The sequence below is a fragment of the Chinchilla lanigera genome, unplaced genomic scaffold (assembly GCF_000276665.1).
Source record: "Chinchilla lanigera isolate Chin_1 unplaced genomic scaffold, ChiLan1.0 scaffold00028, whole genome shotgun sequence".
Classification (NCBI taxonomy): Eukaryota; Metazoa; Chordata; class Mammalia; order Rodentia; family Chinchillidae; genus Chinchilla; species Chinchilla lanigera.
Window position 1 is genome coordinate 4,786,127 of NW_004955429.1, and position 16,390 is coordinate 4,802,516.

Genomic DNA, 16,390 nt, shown 5'->3' on the forward strand with positions numbered 1-16,390 from the left:
ACTGTGAGCTAAATAAACCTTTCCTTCCTTAATTCTTGCCATTAGGTATTTTGTCCCAGCAGTGAGAGAAAAGTAACTAACACAAGTATCACGTCATCTGCAAATAATGATAATTTAACTTCTTCCTTTCCTATCCTTATTCCTTTTATTTCTTTGTCTTATCAAATTCCTCTGGCTAATGTTACCAGAACTATATTGAACAGGAGTGGTGACAGAGAACATCCTTGTCTTGTTCCTGATTTTAGAATGAAAGCTTTGAGTTTTTGTCCAGTTAGTATGATGTTGGCTGTTGGTTTGTCATAGACAGCTTTTATCAGATTAAGGTAAAGACCATCTGTTCCAGTTTTCTGTAGGTTTTTTTTTAATCATGAATGATTGTTAGACTTTGTCAAATGCTTTTTCTATATCTGTTGAGATGATCATGTGATTTTTGCCTTTGGCTCTGTTAATATGGCATATTACATTTATTGATTTGCGTATGTTGGACCATCCCTACAACCCTAGAATGAATCCCACTTGGTCATGGTGTATAATCATCTTGATAATTTGCTGCATTCTGTTTGCCAGTATGTTATTGAGGATTTTTGCATCTATGTTCATTAGGGAGACTGATCTGTAGTTTTCTTTTTGGTAGGGTCCTTTTCTGGCTTAGGTATCAGAGTAATACTTGCTTCAAGGAATGATTTTAGAAGTATTGCTTCTCTTTAGATTTTATTAAAGAGTTTCAGCTTTAGTGGCATTAGATCTTCTCTAAATTTCTTGTAGAATTCAACAGTGAATCCATCAGGACCTGGGCTTTTATTTGTCGGTAGGTTTTTAATTATATATTCTTCTCTTATTTTTTTCTCTGCCATACTCTTTCTTTAGGATTGCTATTTTATTGTTGCCCTTTCTATTACACGGGATGTACACATCAGGTGTTAAATGGTACAATACATTCTACAACTGAGCGCCACTTTCTGTAACTGAACAGGCAGAGAAATTATGCTGAACATCAGCATCTGGCAGTATTTTTTGGGGAAAAAAAAGTGACTAAAATGGGTTTAAATTGATTAACACTATTAAATCATATCTAATATTTGATGCTACATGATTCAGTACAGCTATATGATACAATTATACAAAATGTGTTAAATTAAAGAATACAACCAAAATTAAGATAGCAAACAAAACCTATATAACTTTTTTTTGTACAGGAAAATACTTTTGAAGTATGCATGTAACTGCCCATTCTTTTGAAGAAAATCTACTGCAGGCAAAGTTATCAACCTCCAGAAAAATCACACATTGCATTACTAAGCATATCCCTAAAAAGTGTACAATATGCACACTTGGAAAATACAAAATTAAAAAAACTGTAAGCAACAGGTGAGCTTCATATTTATAAGAATGTGAAAAGAAGTCCCATTTCTAGCACCGTAGTATAAAGAATTATCTTTTGATGTGAAGTTCATGAATCGTCCTCCTGCTGGGACCACACTTTACAAAACAGCATGTTTTTGAAACAAGATTACAGAGCAAGATAGAGCATCTTAGCAATGTCATCTTACTAAAGTTTCTTTTTAAATTTTTACTACTTTATCAAAACAAGTCCCTTAGGTGTGTAGGACTCATTTTTTAAATTCTTCCTAGAAATAATATACAAAGGAGAGGCATATTCATTCCCAATCGCCCTCCTGGAAGACACTTCCCGTGGCTGAGAAGGGTCTTCCCTCTTTTCTTCTTTTCACTGGTTCTTTTTGGCCTTAGCATGTGTTAAGATGTGAGATTTCAGGTTAGCTGACTGAGCAAACTGCTTATTACAGCCATCGAAGGGGCACACATAGGGCCTGTCTTCGTATGGATTCACACATGTGTGTGCAAATTGAAGTCCAGTGAAAAGCGTTTCCCGCAGCCTTCGAACTTGCACTGAAAAGGCTTCTCTCCGCTATGAACCAGCTGGTGTCGCTTTAGCTTTGAGCTCTCAACGAAAGCTTTGCCACATTCCACACAGACGTGGACTCTGGGGCCGTGGGTGTGCAGATGTTTTCTCATGGAAGAGTTATCCCTGAGCATCTTTGTGCAGCCTTTATGAGGGCAAGCTATTGTTCTTGGAGCATCATCTTTAATTTTTCTTGGCTTCATTCTAGCAAATTCTGCCAGTTGTTTACGGTCTGAGAGGTCACTGCCAGGTATTCCTCCAGGAGGGAGTTTCTTCCTGTCATATACTCTTGAGTAGTCAGGAGGTGAGTTCTTCTCCAATGATCTGCTCTTCAACCACTGTCTCGTGGTCAGTGTTTTTTTTTTTTTTTCATCTGGCGACCACATGATGACCGAGAACTCGCCCTCCAGGGTCTTGATCTGCACCTGCTTCTGCTCCCACTTCTTGCCGCCCGGGTCGGTGACGCCGCCGCCCGCCGCGCCGGCCCCGCCGCCCAGGTAGCCCTTCTTGCCGCCCTTCTTGCCGCCGCCCTTCTTGCCGCGGCCGCTGCCGCTCTTGCCGGCCACAGCGACCAGCATCTGTTCGATGTAGTCAACGTCGCCGCCGGCGGGCACGGGCACCGGGATGAGGATCTGGCCCTCGAAGCCGTCCTCGGAGCGCAGCCCGTCCGAGTGTTCGCCGCCCACCACCTCCTCGCGCGTCTGCACCAGCATCGCCTCCTGGTGGTGGTGCACCTGGCTCGTGTCTTCGGTGACCAGCGGTTGCAGCGCGATCGCGGGCGGGCGGTGGTGGTGGTAGTGGTGGCCGGCGTGCCCGTAGCCGCCCCCATCGCCGTGGTCCCCGACGCCATGGTCGCCGCCGCCGCCATCGTCCTGCTCCTAGCCCACCACTGTGGTCTCGATAGTCTCCACCGGGATGGTGTCCACCTCGATCTCGTGCAGCTCCACAATCACCGGCATCTCTGAGCCGTCCATGGCGATGTAGAGGGTATCGCCCAAGGCCATTGCTGTGGAGGCCTTGGCGTGGGGGCTGCGTGGGGGCGGGCAAGGAGGCTGCCGGCCTAATTATATTTTCAATTTCAGACTGATATCAGGTTCTTTAGAATATTTGTATCTTCTTGATTAATATTTAATGAATGCCACTGTTACTCGACAGGCACAGGGGCCTGGCGTGAACTTGGACCTAGATATTGATCATACTGGTAGCTGAAGCCTAGATGGTTTTCTGGAGTTCCAGAAATGCATACTCTGCCTGTGAGTTAGTACACATATACAATACACACACACATACACATACATATGCAGTATTGAGCCGCATATATCTACAACAGAGAATTCCCACCATTAACTGGCCTCAGATGTTCCCAAATAAATTTATTATATCTTCCACTAAACCTACTGTCAAACTGATTTCCAGCTAGGCATCGAACAGAGGGCACTGTGCCACTGAGTTATATCCTAGACTTTTTGAGACAGGGTATAGCTATGTTGTCCAGGCTAAACTCAACTGGGATCCTCCTGCCTCAGCTTCGCAAGCAGGTGAGATTACAGCATGTGCCATTTGTCTGACTTCACCAATGTCTTTCTCAACTCCCGTCCCTCCTCTTCATGAGCTCCTCATGCCAGGACCCTCCCTTCAAGGGTCATATCATGATTTTTACCTATGTCACCCTTTATTACACAAACAAAATTAAATACAAATCAAAGGCTCAGATCATAAATCATGGGCTCATGATTTTTCAGGCGAATATGCTTATTTTTAACTCCTATCACCATATCTAGAAAAAGCAGTCAAGATGGGATATTGAGAATAGTAACTAGTGAGCATGTTTTGATAAGAGAAAATTCTCCTCGATTTAGAAGAAATGGTACTTTAACACATGACCTCTACTAAAACATTCTGCAGATACTTCACTAAAGTGACCCTTGCGACGGCCAGACCCCCATAGCTGCAGGCTTGAGCCACATTCTGTGTGGTCGAAGAGTCCACCCCATCCAAATAGCTGGGTCTGGGGAAGCTTAAAACACAAGTGTAACATTTGACTTTATAAAGCACAAATCAAAGGCAGACAACATTAGGTGGGAAAAAAAAATCCCATTTTATCTGTTTCCCTTGGAGAACATACAGCCCTTTAAGTCAAAGATAGCCCTTAGAGCACTATGCAAAAAATTTTGATTGCAACCTCTCTCTTTCTCCCTTATTACTCAGAATTAAAGCTGGAAACCACAGGAAGTTATTGCCTCTATTATTTCATTTTTGTTGGCAGTATCAGCTCTGTTGAATAAAGATGCTGCTCTGTGAAGCATAAGAATATTTATGGCACTGCACTCCTGAGACACTAAGGTGATGTAATTTTTCTCTCTCAAGGAGGGGAACCTGTTATTCATACAGGGCAGTAGCATTGCCATAAAAAGGAATCATCCCATTTCAATGGGACCTCCAACCCTGGCTAAGTGAATGCTAGTTATCAACAGCCCTTCACACATCTGAGCCTGTGTGCAGCCCTGTGGAAAGCTCAGTATTCGAGTGAAAATAAACAACAGGCTAAAAATAGATGACTGCTCAGAGAAAACCCATCAAAAATTTCATTAATACAGTACTAAAAATGAGAAAGTGTTACAAATTGAATTTTGAGTGTTTATCTAAGAAGAAAGCAACTCCACACTCAAGGTTCATAATGAAGGTGACCAAAATAAATGAATTTAAAACAGGGAGCTTTGGGGACAATCAAGAAGTCCGATATAAAAATCACAGTCGACAAAAGAATAGCAGACTAAAACATATTTCTATTTCTCTGTGAATGCATTTTTCTTAATTTATTCTCCTCAGCCAATGTGTACATTTTTGGGCAACAAACTAGGTAAACTCTATAGCCTGACATATTATATCGCACTATTCCTGTATATAAATTTCCCCAACCAGCAGACATTTATAATAATTTATAATTCCAGCATCCTCTAGACTACACAATCTCTCCAGACCACCCCCCAGACTCTCTGAGCAAACATAACTTGATTTTTCCAACACTTTTACCAAAAATAAAAGGACCACCCAGTGAGCACCTCTCACTATCATAAGAACTATGTGAACAGACATTTCCTTTAAATCCATTCCATTCAAAGTCTTTGGAAAATCTGCAGTTCTCCACAGCAGGTCACAGAATGCTGCTGGAAGCAGAAGGACTATTCAGGCATCTAATCTCTGACTTGGAAATGCATTGTTATGATTATAAAATTTTAGCTGCAGTTTTCTTCTGATAGATAAAAAGTAGTGACCTCTTGGCCGAAGAAGGAATGGAGTGGAGGCTGGGGGACAGTCATGGAGTATCTGGTGGTCTACACCTGCCCTCTGCTCCTGAGGCACCTCACTAAATCCAAACCACCAAACTAGAACACCTGTGGAGCCCTCAAAGCATCAGCACTTGTGGACAAGCAGAATGGACACATTCCAAAACCAATCCACTGCCCTTCGAAGTAGGAGCATGTCATGGGCAGGAAGAGGCAAGAAGGCGTCAACCAGGGTACCAGGCAATAGGCCCACCCTGTGACGTAAAATAGGTTTGAGGAATTTCAGAAGGCCAACATCCTAACACTGTGAAATGTAATAGTGAAGTTTACAGCCAAATTCATTGCCCCAGAGGGTGACAACTTGTTCTGGTTTGCCCAAGGTTTGTCAGTTTTCAAATGGCAAGTCCCACCTCCCAGGAACCCCCTCAGTGCCTCAAATGGGAAGGACATAGAATTCTTCTGCTTTGATTTCCCACATCAGCTTATAAAAGAGCTCCTGCTGACAGCTGATCTCATGCTTATGTGACCCACACAACAGGATGCAGTGTCTGGGGAACAGCCTAGCTTTTGGGGAACCTGCAGGAGAACACACATCACCTGCAGCAGGTGAAAGACACCGGGTGTTTCTTACATCACCAGCATGTAATTGAACATACTGGAGTGCAAAGGGCTCTAGGCTAGGCTCTACAGCTCATCCTTCAGCTTCAAAAAAGTTTTTGGCTTAGCAGGAAACCAACCACCTTCTATATAATCTTATTTATATCAGGTGTCTCTTTGAATACCCCTTTGTTTCCCCCACTATTAGGTAAAGAAAGTCTTTTGTTCAGTCATTAATTAAGTGATGGAAAGTTAAAGTCATCATATGGAACAAAATACATGAGGAAAAACCTGATGATTATTTCACTGATTAGGGTTTTAAAATATTTAACTCCCGCTCTGGCAAGAAACAAAATTACAGTACCAGCATTTCCACATGGGGCTGCTGTGTGTGAAGCATCCTAAAGCTTGGTGCTCAGCAGCAGGAGCTCTGGCCTGTCCACTGGGCCAAGCTGTGGCCTCCTGGGGTTGGCTTCTCAGAGGCAGGAGTGGGGCCTCCACTTTATGAACAGAAGGTAGGATGAGTCAAAGTTGAGACCGCTTCCCTGCAGAACCCCCAGCCTCCCACTCCAGAAAGTAGGTGAGGAAGCATGGAATTTTCCATGTTCTTTTCTCTCTTTTAACCAAAGGATTTCTACTTCCAAAGGGGTCCTGGCATACAAGTGCACACACATGCACACCCACCAACAGTCATACATGTGCAGGCAGCAGGCTAACAAACACATGATATTGGTTCTCTTTATAACACATAAACAAACTGTAGCAGGTGTTAGATGTAGGTTAGCAGGCAATAAGGCCTTATTTTTTAAAAGAAGGTGTAGAACAACATATTTTTGAACCTTTCTTGGTGAGGATTTTCTTTCAGGAGCAAATAAGTTTGACTTCACTGTTCCCAAGGACAACCACCAAAAATGTGACCAGCAGTTTGCATACCAACAACCACTTGTGCGGGCATGGCCTACAACCTTTAGCCTGTTGCGACTGCCTAAGGTGGATTTGTCACAAGTTGGGAGAGGATCCACCCAAAGAACTACTTCTCCCGAAGCAGTTTCCCCAGCTTTCTGTAATCTATAAGCAGTCCAAATAAACACATTTCTGCAGGTGGAAGCTCAAAGAAGCAAAACAATCATTATCTGAAACCATCCCCCTCTGTAGGAGGGCGTCAGAAATACAGGAGAGTTTCCTATCAACTGCAGACCGAAAAGCCCCATTTGGCTCTGAAGCCAGACAGCTTTAACAGCACAACCCACTGATATTTTCACAGCCTCACTCCCTTTGCTCTTAATTGGGCTGTTGATGGGCCTGGTGCTCGGCATAATGGGCTCTTCTGAGCACAGCCCTGCCGCTTACTTTGAAATAAGAACATTTAATCACCAGCTACTCGGTCCAGGCCTGCCAATAAGCACACTTTGTCACGCATTATGTCCATGCCGATGAACAAATAAAAACACAACTCCGTTGTTATCTCTGCTGACAACCAGAGCTCCCATCACTGTCTGCAAAGAAACACTTAGAAGTCTCCATTACATCTCCCTAAAAACCAGCAGCAAACATGCAGAAAATGTCCTACTCTCCTACTGATTTTCATCAAGAGCTTAATTGGAGGAGATTGCAGGGAGGTTGACCATTGTGATGATGGAGTCCCCTTTATATGTTATGTAACTAAGTGGCATTCACCAGTCTGCACACTTGAGGTGTATAATGGGAGTGTATACTTACTTGTTTTTTAAAACATCTGTGAGCCAGGTATGGTGGCATGCATCCATAGTCTCAGCACTTTGGAGGCTAAGGCAGGAAGATCGCTTGATCCCACAAATTCAAAACTAACTTAGAGAACACTGGAAGACGTTGTATCAACACAAACAAACAAACAAACAAAACTGCTTATGAGTTAGAGCCCCACAAAAACCTTCCCACAGCAGAAAAACATAGTCATCCTTCTAGCTCTACTTCTATTCATTTTTTTTTTTTTTCTCCCAGTACCGGGAATCAAACTCACGACCTTGCACTTGCCAGGCAGGCTCTGTGCTGCGGAGCTAAATCCCCATCCCCAGTTCTATTCATTTTTCCTGTGGTTTGTGGACTGGCTGCACTCAGCTGGACTCCTTACTTTTGTGCTGAGAGGCTCAAAGGGCAAGAAGAAAGAAAAGAACCAAGTGCGGAGATGGGAGGATGTCTGGATTCCACACACCAACTCCGATGTCCACAGCACTCACTTTTCCTTGTGTCACGTCACGCACTTACACACTCTAGCCCTGGCCCAGAGATGACAAGAAAACTGCACAGCAAGGAGAGTTCCCTATATACAGCAGACAGCATCGTATCAACAGGTCATAGGGTTAGTGAGTCTTATAAAAAAAGAAAACTGCACATGTTCCTGTTCTTTCTTCTGTCCCCTCTGTGGACAAAGTTCAGGTGCCACTTGCCCAGTTTCTATGTTTCCAGTCTACGAGAAGCCCTTACTCATTCTAACTGCAGGACTTTCTTGCCCACAGAGTCAAAAGGAGACCATCTTTTCCCCTACAGGTTTCTCCCCACCAGGTGACAAGAGAGTTCCCAAAAGATTTACGACCCCCTGACTCTCACCCCACATGCACTTGTTTGTATGACACAGGAACCGTAACTTAAATGGGAAGGTTACAGTGGCAGACATAACCAGCATGGTCCCTGTCACTGGCTGAAGCTGAGGCTTCAGATGCAAAGGTGGAAAGAGATAAAACCACCAGGTAAGAGGACCGACCCCCAGCATCACCGATTCACCTGGGGAGCAGCTCTCATTTCTCCTTGTGTCCTTCTCCCCTGAATCACTGTATCCCTAACAAGTACCAAAGAGGGCATGGCGGCTGGGGATTTAGCTCAGCAGCACAGCGCCTGCCTGGCAAGCGCAAGGTAGTGGGTTCTATTCCTGGTACTGGAAAAAAAAAAAAAAAGAGGGCATGGCAGATACCCAAAACTGCTGGGTCCTTGGCCAATATTTACTGCCTGACTCCTGCTTGCAAGGCAAGTGATAAGGCTCGGAGATGAGCCCAGTTGAGACCTATCACCTGTCCTCAACTGCTGAGATGACAGCGGAATAACTGGAAAGGAAAAGGAAGGTCCCTTTCTTCTATCTCCAAATATCAATCGGTCTCAGTTATCCTCCTCATTATCTCATGGGATCGGCCCAGATCTAATTCATGTGGGATCCTGGGCTATTTCTGACACACAGAGGAAAAACCTCTGAATTTAGGACTAACTACAGGTGACCCCATAGAGCCTGGGGGCCATTGCTAAGGGCTTCTGGTACAGGGGAAAATAGCTTAAAAAAAAAAAAATCCTTGCTCAAGATTTAAATTTTTAAATTAACAGGAACTGATATTTGAATACTTGACAAATTCACCTCTATGTGCACTATCTTTTATGATCAGGAGTTGCACTTTCAAGAAAATTTTGAAATAAAGCTCCTGAATTCAACAGAACTCCACTGGATCCTGTTGACCTCGCTTGCAAATGTAAGGACCAGGGAGGATTACGTCTGATCTGTGATTTAAAACTTTGAACACACAGCTTTTACTCCTTGAAAAGTGAAGAAGGTTCACCCAGCCTTAGCAAGAAAATCAAAACCTTGAGGGTCACCACTAGGTGCCTTTCATATTTTCAAATCATCCTTGCCCTGTTCAGGGGCAGTAGCCACAGTCTGAGTCATGGTGCTCTGTCACAGCGGGGTGACCTCAAGCACACCACATTTAGTTTCCTCATTTGCAAGTTGTAAAAAAAGTGCACATCTCATTGGCTGGTTATGAGGATCAAAGGCGTTATCCACATGACTCAGGCCTGGCACATGCTTATGTACAGCCATGTGCTGTGCTCGGTACCTGGTAAAAGCAAAATGAACGTCAGTGGCTGTTACTCTACTGGAGTTATTTATGGCTGTTAGTCAAAGGAGTTTTGCACAGCCAGTTATTTAGTGGATTAGTAAACAGTATGCTACAGCTGAGTCTTTCTCAAAGGTCCTTGAGTCAAAGACGGTTCCAACAGTAGCACGACTGGAGGTAGTAGATCTTCTGTGTGATGGAGGCTTATGGGAGGCTTTTAGGCTACTGGGGGCATGCCCTTGAATGAGCTTGTGCGCCCCTGACCCTCCCCTTTCTCTCTCTTTGCTCCCTGACTTGTGCTCTGCCACATGCCACAGCCATGATGTGCTACCTTGCCGCAAGCCCAAAGCAAAGGGGATGGTGTCACTTGATCATGGACTGGAACCTCCAAAGCTGTGAGGCAAAACATTTCTTCTTTATAAACTGATTTGCTCAAGTATTTTGTCAGAGGAGGTAAAGCTGACTAACACATGACATTTCCCATAAGACTGCTTTCTAGCATCTAATTATGGAGGAGTCCAGAAAAACCAGACAAATGATGTTGCCAGGAACGAGGAAGCAACTGCACCAATAAATGCAAAAGTCACTGTAGCACATGTTAGTATATATTTCCTTCAGGAAAGCAGTCTTGTTTTGTGTTTGAAAAACTAATTATTTGTATTTCACTAGTGCAAACAACAATGGTCACAATAGGCTGTATCCAAAGAAGTATCTCTCTGAAGGTAGCACTGTGATGCACTGAAATGCCAAGAGCGAAGGAGGACATTAATACCAGGGGAAGTCTACCCCGGGCTGTGTGCTTGGAAATGGTTTACCTGCAATATTTAAGTGCTATGGTTTGGAGATGTTTATGTCCCACATCAACCTCATCTTGCAGGTAGAGAAAGAGGGGACCAGAAGTTACTGGATTTGCATCAGGATCACATACTGCATTTTAAATTCAAGTCAGATGGACTGAAATCTCTGACAAGTTTCTAAAATTTCTACTACTGTTGTCCAAACTATGGGGAGGGAGATGTCCTAGGTGTAATGCAGAAAGCACCACGGTCAGATACAATGGGGAAACACTAAGTCAGGTAAAAGTTAACCAGGTTATCTTTATTGAGGGTCTTTTCAGAGCCCTTAGCATATGCCAGTACACTCAGAAGCCTACAGTGTGATATAAAAGGCTGTATGTGTTAGCTCATGGAAGCCCATGTGTGTATGTGTGTGTGTGCACATGTGTGTGTGCAACCTGCAGGGTATTCTTCCACAGACTCCAGTTTTGAAAACACCATACTCATCCACAGTGCCAAAGGCATATACTTTATCCTTACAAGTAGGATTTGTTGTTGATTTCAATCTTCCTCCCACTCACTAACATTTTCCCTGTTTTTTTGGACACCATTGTCATTTTTTTAAAAAAAATATGCTATTCTAGAACTTGTGTCAGCTACAGAAGACAAAAGACATGAAGGAGTCATAGAAATTGGCTGACCTTTATCAGATGAAGCCAAGAACTTATTTCAGAGCTCTCTTTCTGAGAGAGAAGGATAAGAAGCAAAATAAGATTGTGTGGATACTAAGCACAGATAAGCGCAAGCTTTTCTGGCTGGATTCAACATCTTTGTCCCTTTCAGAGAAGAAGACAAAGCTCAGAGCCCATTGTTGGATTAAACCCTGAGCAAGTAGATGGCTTTCCCTGTTCTCCATTCAGGAGACCTCACCTCATTCTAAAAGGGCAGAGGGATTACTTGCGACTTTGAACTTGGCCTTCACCCAACTGTCCAGACTACCTATTACTGCTTAACTGCAGTCAATTCTATTAGCTTCACAATTCCTTTGATTGCTTTCCAATCCAAATTCCCTCTTTCTGGGGTGACTTCTGACGGTCTAGCCAGTGTATTATCGCATGGCATATGGAATTTGGAATGATATTTCCATACGAGAACCATACACATTCGGGTTCCATTCTGAAACACATGTGCTGTGTTAGCACAAGAGGTGGAGGAGGGACACAGTGGGGGCGAAGAGCCAAGAGAGTTCCAAAGGAAGGCTCCTTACACTGCTTAGCGATAAAGACCACAGCACCCAAGCAATTCAGTTTCTTGTATCCAATCATCTTAGGCTATCTTTTTCTTTTACAGTTTTAAGTGTAATTGGTCAGTTAAATATGGCTTTAGAAATCAAGAACTTTCCCTGGCTCAGGCAGTGGTCTAATAGCATGGACAGTGACTGGAAATCCCTGTTTCCCTCAATAAGGAAGTGCTCAGCTATTGTTTCAGCAGTGACCCAGGAGCTCTCTCCACACGGAGTGACACAGCATGCCTGGGCCAGCGTTTTGGGGGCAGATGTGCACTGTTCTCAGAACAGAACAAGCCCAGAGCCAAGTAGCGGGGCTGTGAAGGGGGCTCCCTGCGTCACTTCCACAGTTTGCCAGGTCTGCCAGCCAAGAGCTCGACGCAGGGAGTAACACCATGGGCAGCCACCTCAGGGATTAATCACACCCACCATCAGCCCTTTGCTGTTCAGTGACATAGGCTTTCGAGTCCTTTGGAAGGAGTTCACCTCAGAGCTTAGGAAAAGGAGCAATCTTATTCACAAGTCAACAGACTTTCAAAAACGAGACTTGTAAAGAACCTCTGAATTTAAAAGCTGACCCAATATTTTAAAGGAAATGCATCTGTTTTCAGAGTATCAGACCTGAATGAATCTTCTGTGATGTTGTCTAAAAGTAAAATCTTTAACATGAGAGTTGTTTCTCGGTAATTAAACTGCTGTTAATGAAAAACTGAGAAGCGACAGAAATCAAGAAATAACCATGTACGCTAACGACTGCCTGCCAAGTAGGTAACTGTCAGGCTCTTGTAAGAGTAAAAAGCAGACCCAAGGAATGTAAAATGCAACTGATCAAGAGGCAATAACCCTTGAAAGATATGTCAAGAGCAGAAATGGATGGATATTAGACAGTAACATCAGCAAGAACAGGAACATCACATTCCAAGCTTTGGAAGATAAGATGTCCCTCTGCAGAATACCAACGCAGAACAAGAAGTAAAAGAGGACACTTGGCTTCAGGGCTAGTGACTAAAGCAGTTATTTTTATTACTTGGAAGATGCTACTGCTGAAAGTACTATTTCTCGTGCAGGTATGACATATGCATCCGGTCTTTCCAGATATATCTGTGGCTTCACAGAATCACTCTCGATAAAACTGACAGCAGCTTGCAAGTCACTACGACACACCAAGGGGCCAAGAGGCAGTTTTAAATGCTACGCCGAAGGCCTTGGAGTTCATAAATGCAGCGTCTGTTTCATGATATCACTTAGGAATCCACACTGATCCTAAGAGCAGGCTTGTGGTTTCTTACTGTGGTGTCTAGTTTGGGCACAAAAGGATGCTCTACTTCAACTTCTAAAGATTCCCCAAGTCTCAAACGCAGCTGAGAGTTGTACAACATTCATAACAAAATGACTATGCTCAAAGTTGCAAATTACTGATGTTTGGGGAAATCATAACATATACACTCCTTCATAATGAATGACTTCAAAGTCACAGGGTGACTATAGTAGGTACTGACAGGAGAGGGCACCTAATTAGACAGGGCACTGTCACTGTCACCATTTGCCACTGCCTAGACAGAGATCACAGTCTGCACGCTTTTATTAACAAAATGAAAATGATACAGATTTTCCTGGGACATTTACCACATAGCTAGAAAATGTTAATAAGAGACAAAAATCAATGAGAATCTGAAGAGAGTTCTCTCTCTTAACTCCAGTAACAATGGTTAGACTACAGCTATCATAGAAACTCACACGTATGGTTTCTGTTTGCGACCGTTTTTATTCTTCCCTTATTTCTTTTCCTAGGGTGATCTCTTTCACTCTTCTCTAACTGCTGAAGACTTCTAAAGGTGTGTTTCCAGGCCAGGTCTCTGCTAATCCTCAGAGACATACCTCCAGCCACCTAATGCATGATGCATAGGCCCCACAAAGGTGGCCAAGTGGCCCCATTCACCCTCCACCTCACTCCGCCTGCTTCTTGTCCAGCAATGGTATCACCCTTCATCCAAGAAGCCGTTGTACATGTAAGATGTCCCTCCAATTTTACACTCTCCTCATCGTCACAGATGTTTCTGGTTCCATTTATTTAGCTGTTTGTACATTTATATAGGACTGAATGTATGCCAGTCACTGCGCTGGGAACTTTATGAGACAGACTTTCATCTTCTCTGCCTGTAACATCAAAAATATTGTCAACTTCCCATTTGTTCTTCATATAACAGTCAAAGTAGCTTTGCCTCAAATTACAAATTTTATCATACTACTCCTGGGCTAAACTTCTGACACTGTTGTCCATACTCCTTAGCATGGCCCTATGGGCCTTTATTATCTGCCTGTCACCTGCCCTTTGTGCTTCCGCTCTCATCCGTGAAACCCATGCTCCAGCCTCACCAACCCAGACAACTGCTCTGCCAGACCACACTCCTCTTACTTCTGCCTGGGAGGTCCTTCCCGGCTGAGTCCTCCACCCTAACACCAGCCTCAGCCTGGAAGGAAGTTTCTTTAGAGATATCTTGCTCAAATCTCTAAGAAGAGCTGGCTGAGAGGGCCTTGAAGGCAAATAATAAAAGCCCTAAGTAAGCCTAAGACAAAAAGAAGTGAAAACAAGCAGAATTATTGGCTCAACAAATGAAAACCAGTAGCAAGACTTTTCTTAATCATTATGGTCAGGTCAAAAAAAGAAAAAGAAGCCCAATATAAAATAGCAGATGAAAAAGGCATGACAAATGGAATACTTCTTCCATGCAAAAAGAAATTGTGGGGAATGACACAGCTGTAGGGATAGAAGCAGCTGTTGAGTCAACCAATTCAGATACGATGGGCATGAAAATCAAGAATGATGATTTATGCTAATTTACTTATATTTGGTCTGAGTGAGCACTCTCAATTTTTCACTTCTAAACCTCTTGTCAGCATCATTTCTGGTTCTACCCATTTTCAGAATGTTTCACACAGCATTTCTTTCCGATTGCCTTCTCTTTGATTTTACAGAGCAGGATGAAAAAGAATAGGAATGCAAGTGGAATTGCAGACCACCCTCAGAAAACCCAACACACACACATACAAATCTCCTCCAGAACTCCGTGAACTCCAGTGCAAGTGTCAGGCATCCCATGAGCCACAACCTCTGCAAGCGAATTGGAGAATACAAAGATGGCCAAGAAATGAGTTTAAATTCAGAGACTCATGGTTAGGAAAGGGAAACTCACAGCCAACAGCTTTGGGTGTCTAACAGACATTTCAAATGTAACATCTGTCCCTCCAACTTGGTCCTCCTTCAACCCACTCCCATCCCCACCTCAGCAAATAGCCATAGGACTCATCCAGCTGCTGTGCCATGAAACTTGGTCAGAATCACTCTTGACTGAGAGCCAACATTAACCTTTTAAGTTGATGATCTCAGATATTTGTTACAGTGCTGGAAAGCTAACTAACACCGGGATGGCAGGATATAGCTCTAGGCCCAGGGCAAGGTAGGTGTGCCCTGGGTTGACTGAAAAGACAAAGCCAGAGGAAATTTCTTTCTCTTCTTCCTTCATGAAACTGTAGTTTCTTAGTCAGTGGAAAAGTCACTATAAAGAAAAATTAACTTGTCAAAACACTTAAGCTAATATGGGAAAGCCACAGGTTTACTTGTGGGATTGTATTATGTCTGCTGTCACTGGACAGCAGGGTCTGGGTTCTACGTGGGCAAAACAAACGGCCAGAGGATTTCAGACAGTGGTTCAAGTCAGGAGCTTCATGGACAGGTGGGTGTTAGTGTCATAACACACTGAAGACTTAGGACTGGCCCTGGAGATTAGTGGCAGAGCACTTGCCCAGCATGTGCCAGGCCTGGGTTGGAGCTCCAGCACCACAAACAAACAAAAAAACCAAATCCTGGGTTTTGGAGTCTGTACCCAAAATCTACTTCCAAAGAACCATAAAAAAAGTCAGCCAACTTCTCCAGAAGCCAAATGAAATAGATTTATTCTTTTCCATTTTCAAAGAGCCACACAACATTGGGATATGTGTATATATACACAATTTGTAACAGTTTTGCATCTCTGTGCCAGGAGTTTTAAGGGCATTATCTTAAAATTCATTCTGCCCCTGCCAAGATCTCCAGAATCGAGAATGTAAGACAGTTATTAGGGCCACACAGGAGGAAGTGGCAGGGGAGAGCTTCCAACTCGAGTTCATGAACCCCGAGCCCAGGCTCTGTTGGTGGCAATGCGCAGCTTGTTTGCGAATTCCTTCTGCAGCCCTCTCAAATCTTCCTCTCAGCCTCTTGTCATCTGGGCCGTGACTCTTACTATTTCTTAGAGCCTTTACTTTTTACTCTGTATCTTGAGATGAGAGCTGAGGAGGACGTCTATGCCAGTAGTTCTCAAAACCATCAGCCCCAGCACTGCTTTTTACATCTTGAGACAGCATTAATAAAAGAAACTTGCCTACTCACCTACATTTAAACTTTAAAACAATATAGTGATAAATATAGTCCTGAGTACTATGTGAAGGAGAAATAAAGAAATTTATCAGCACATAAGATGTGGCTCAATATATAAATGCTCAGGTACAACTATATCATAAGACACAAGAAGGCTGATATTTGCAGTGTTAAGTAGAATCAGTGTGAATCCTGCAGCTACACATGCAGACTGACATAAGCAAGGGATGGTTGTTGTGAAATAAATAACTATTAA

At 43.3% G+C, this 16,390-nt stretch overlaps 1 protein-coding gene and 1 pseudogene across 18 annotated transcripts in view; both read right to left on the minus strand.

Annotated features, from left to right (window-relative positions):
* Positions 1 to 16,390, minus strand: part of Kiaa1217 (KIAA1217 ortholog) — a 477,384-nt gene that overhangs the window by 198,798 nt on the left and 262,196 nt on the right. The window contains exon 2 of one of the 18 annotated variants that reach the window (XM_013515410.1): positions 11,137 to 11,178. The exons of the other annotated variants lie outside the window; for them this stretch is intronic. Within the exon in view, the coding sequence (XP_013370864.1) occupies positions 11,137 to 11,178 (42 nt within the window). The remainder of the gene's footprint in view (positions 1 to 11,136; positions 11,179 to 16,390) is intronic. 18 annotated transcript variants of the gene reach the window in all.
* On the minus strand, positions 1,712 to 2,993 carry LOC102010929 (annotated as a pseudogene).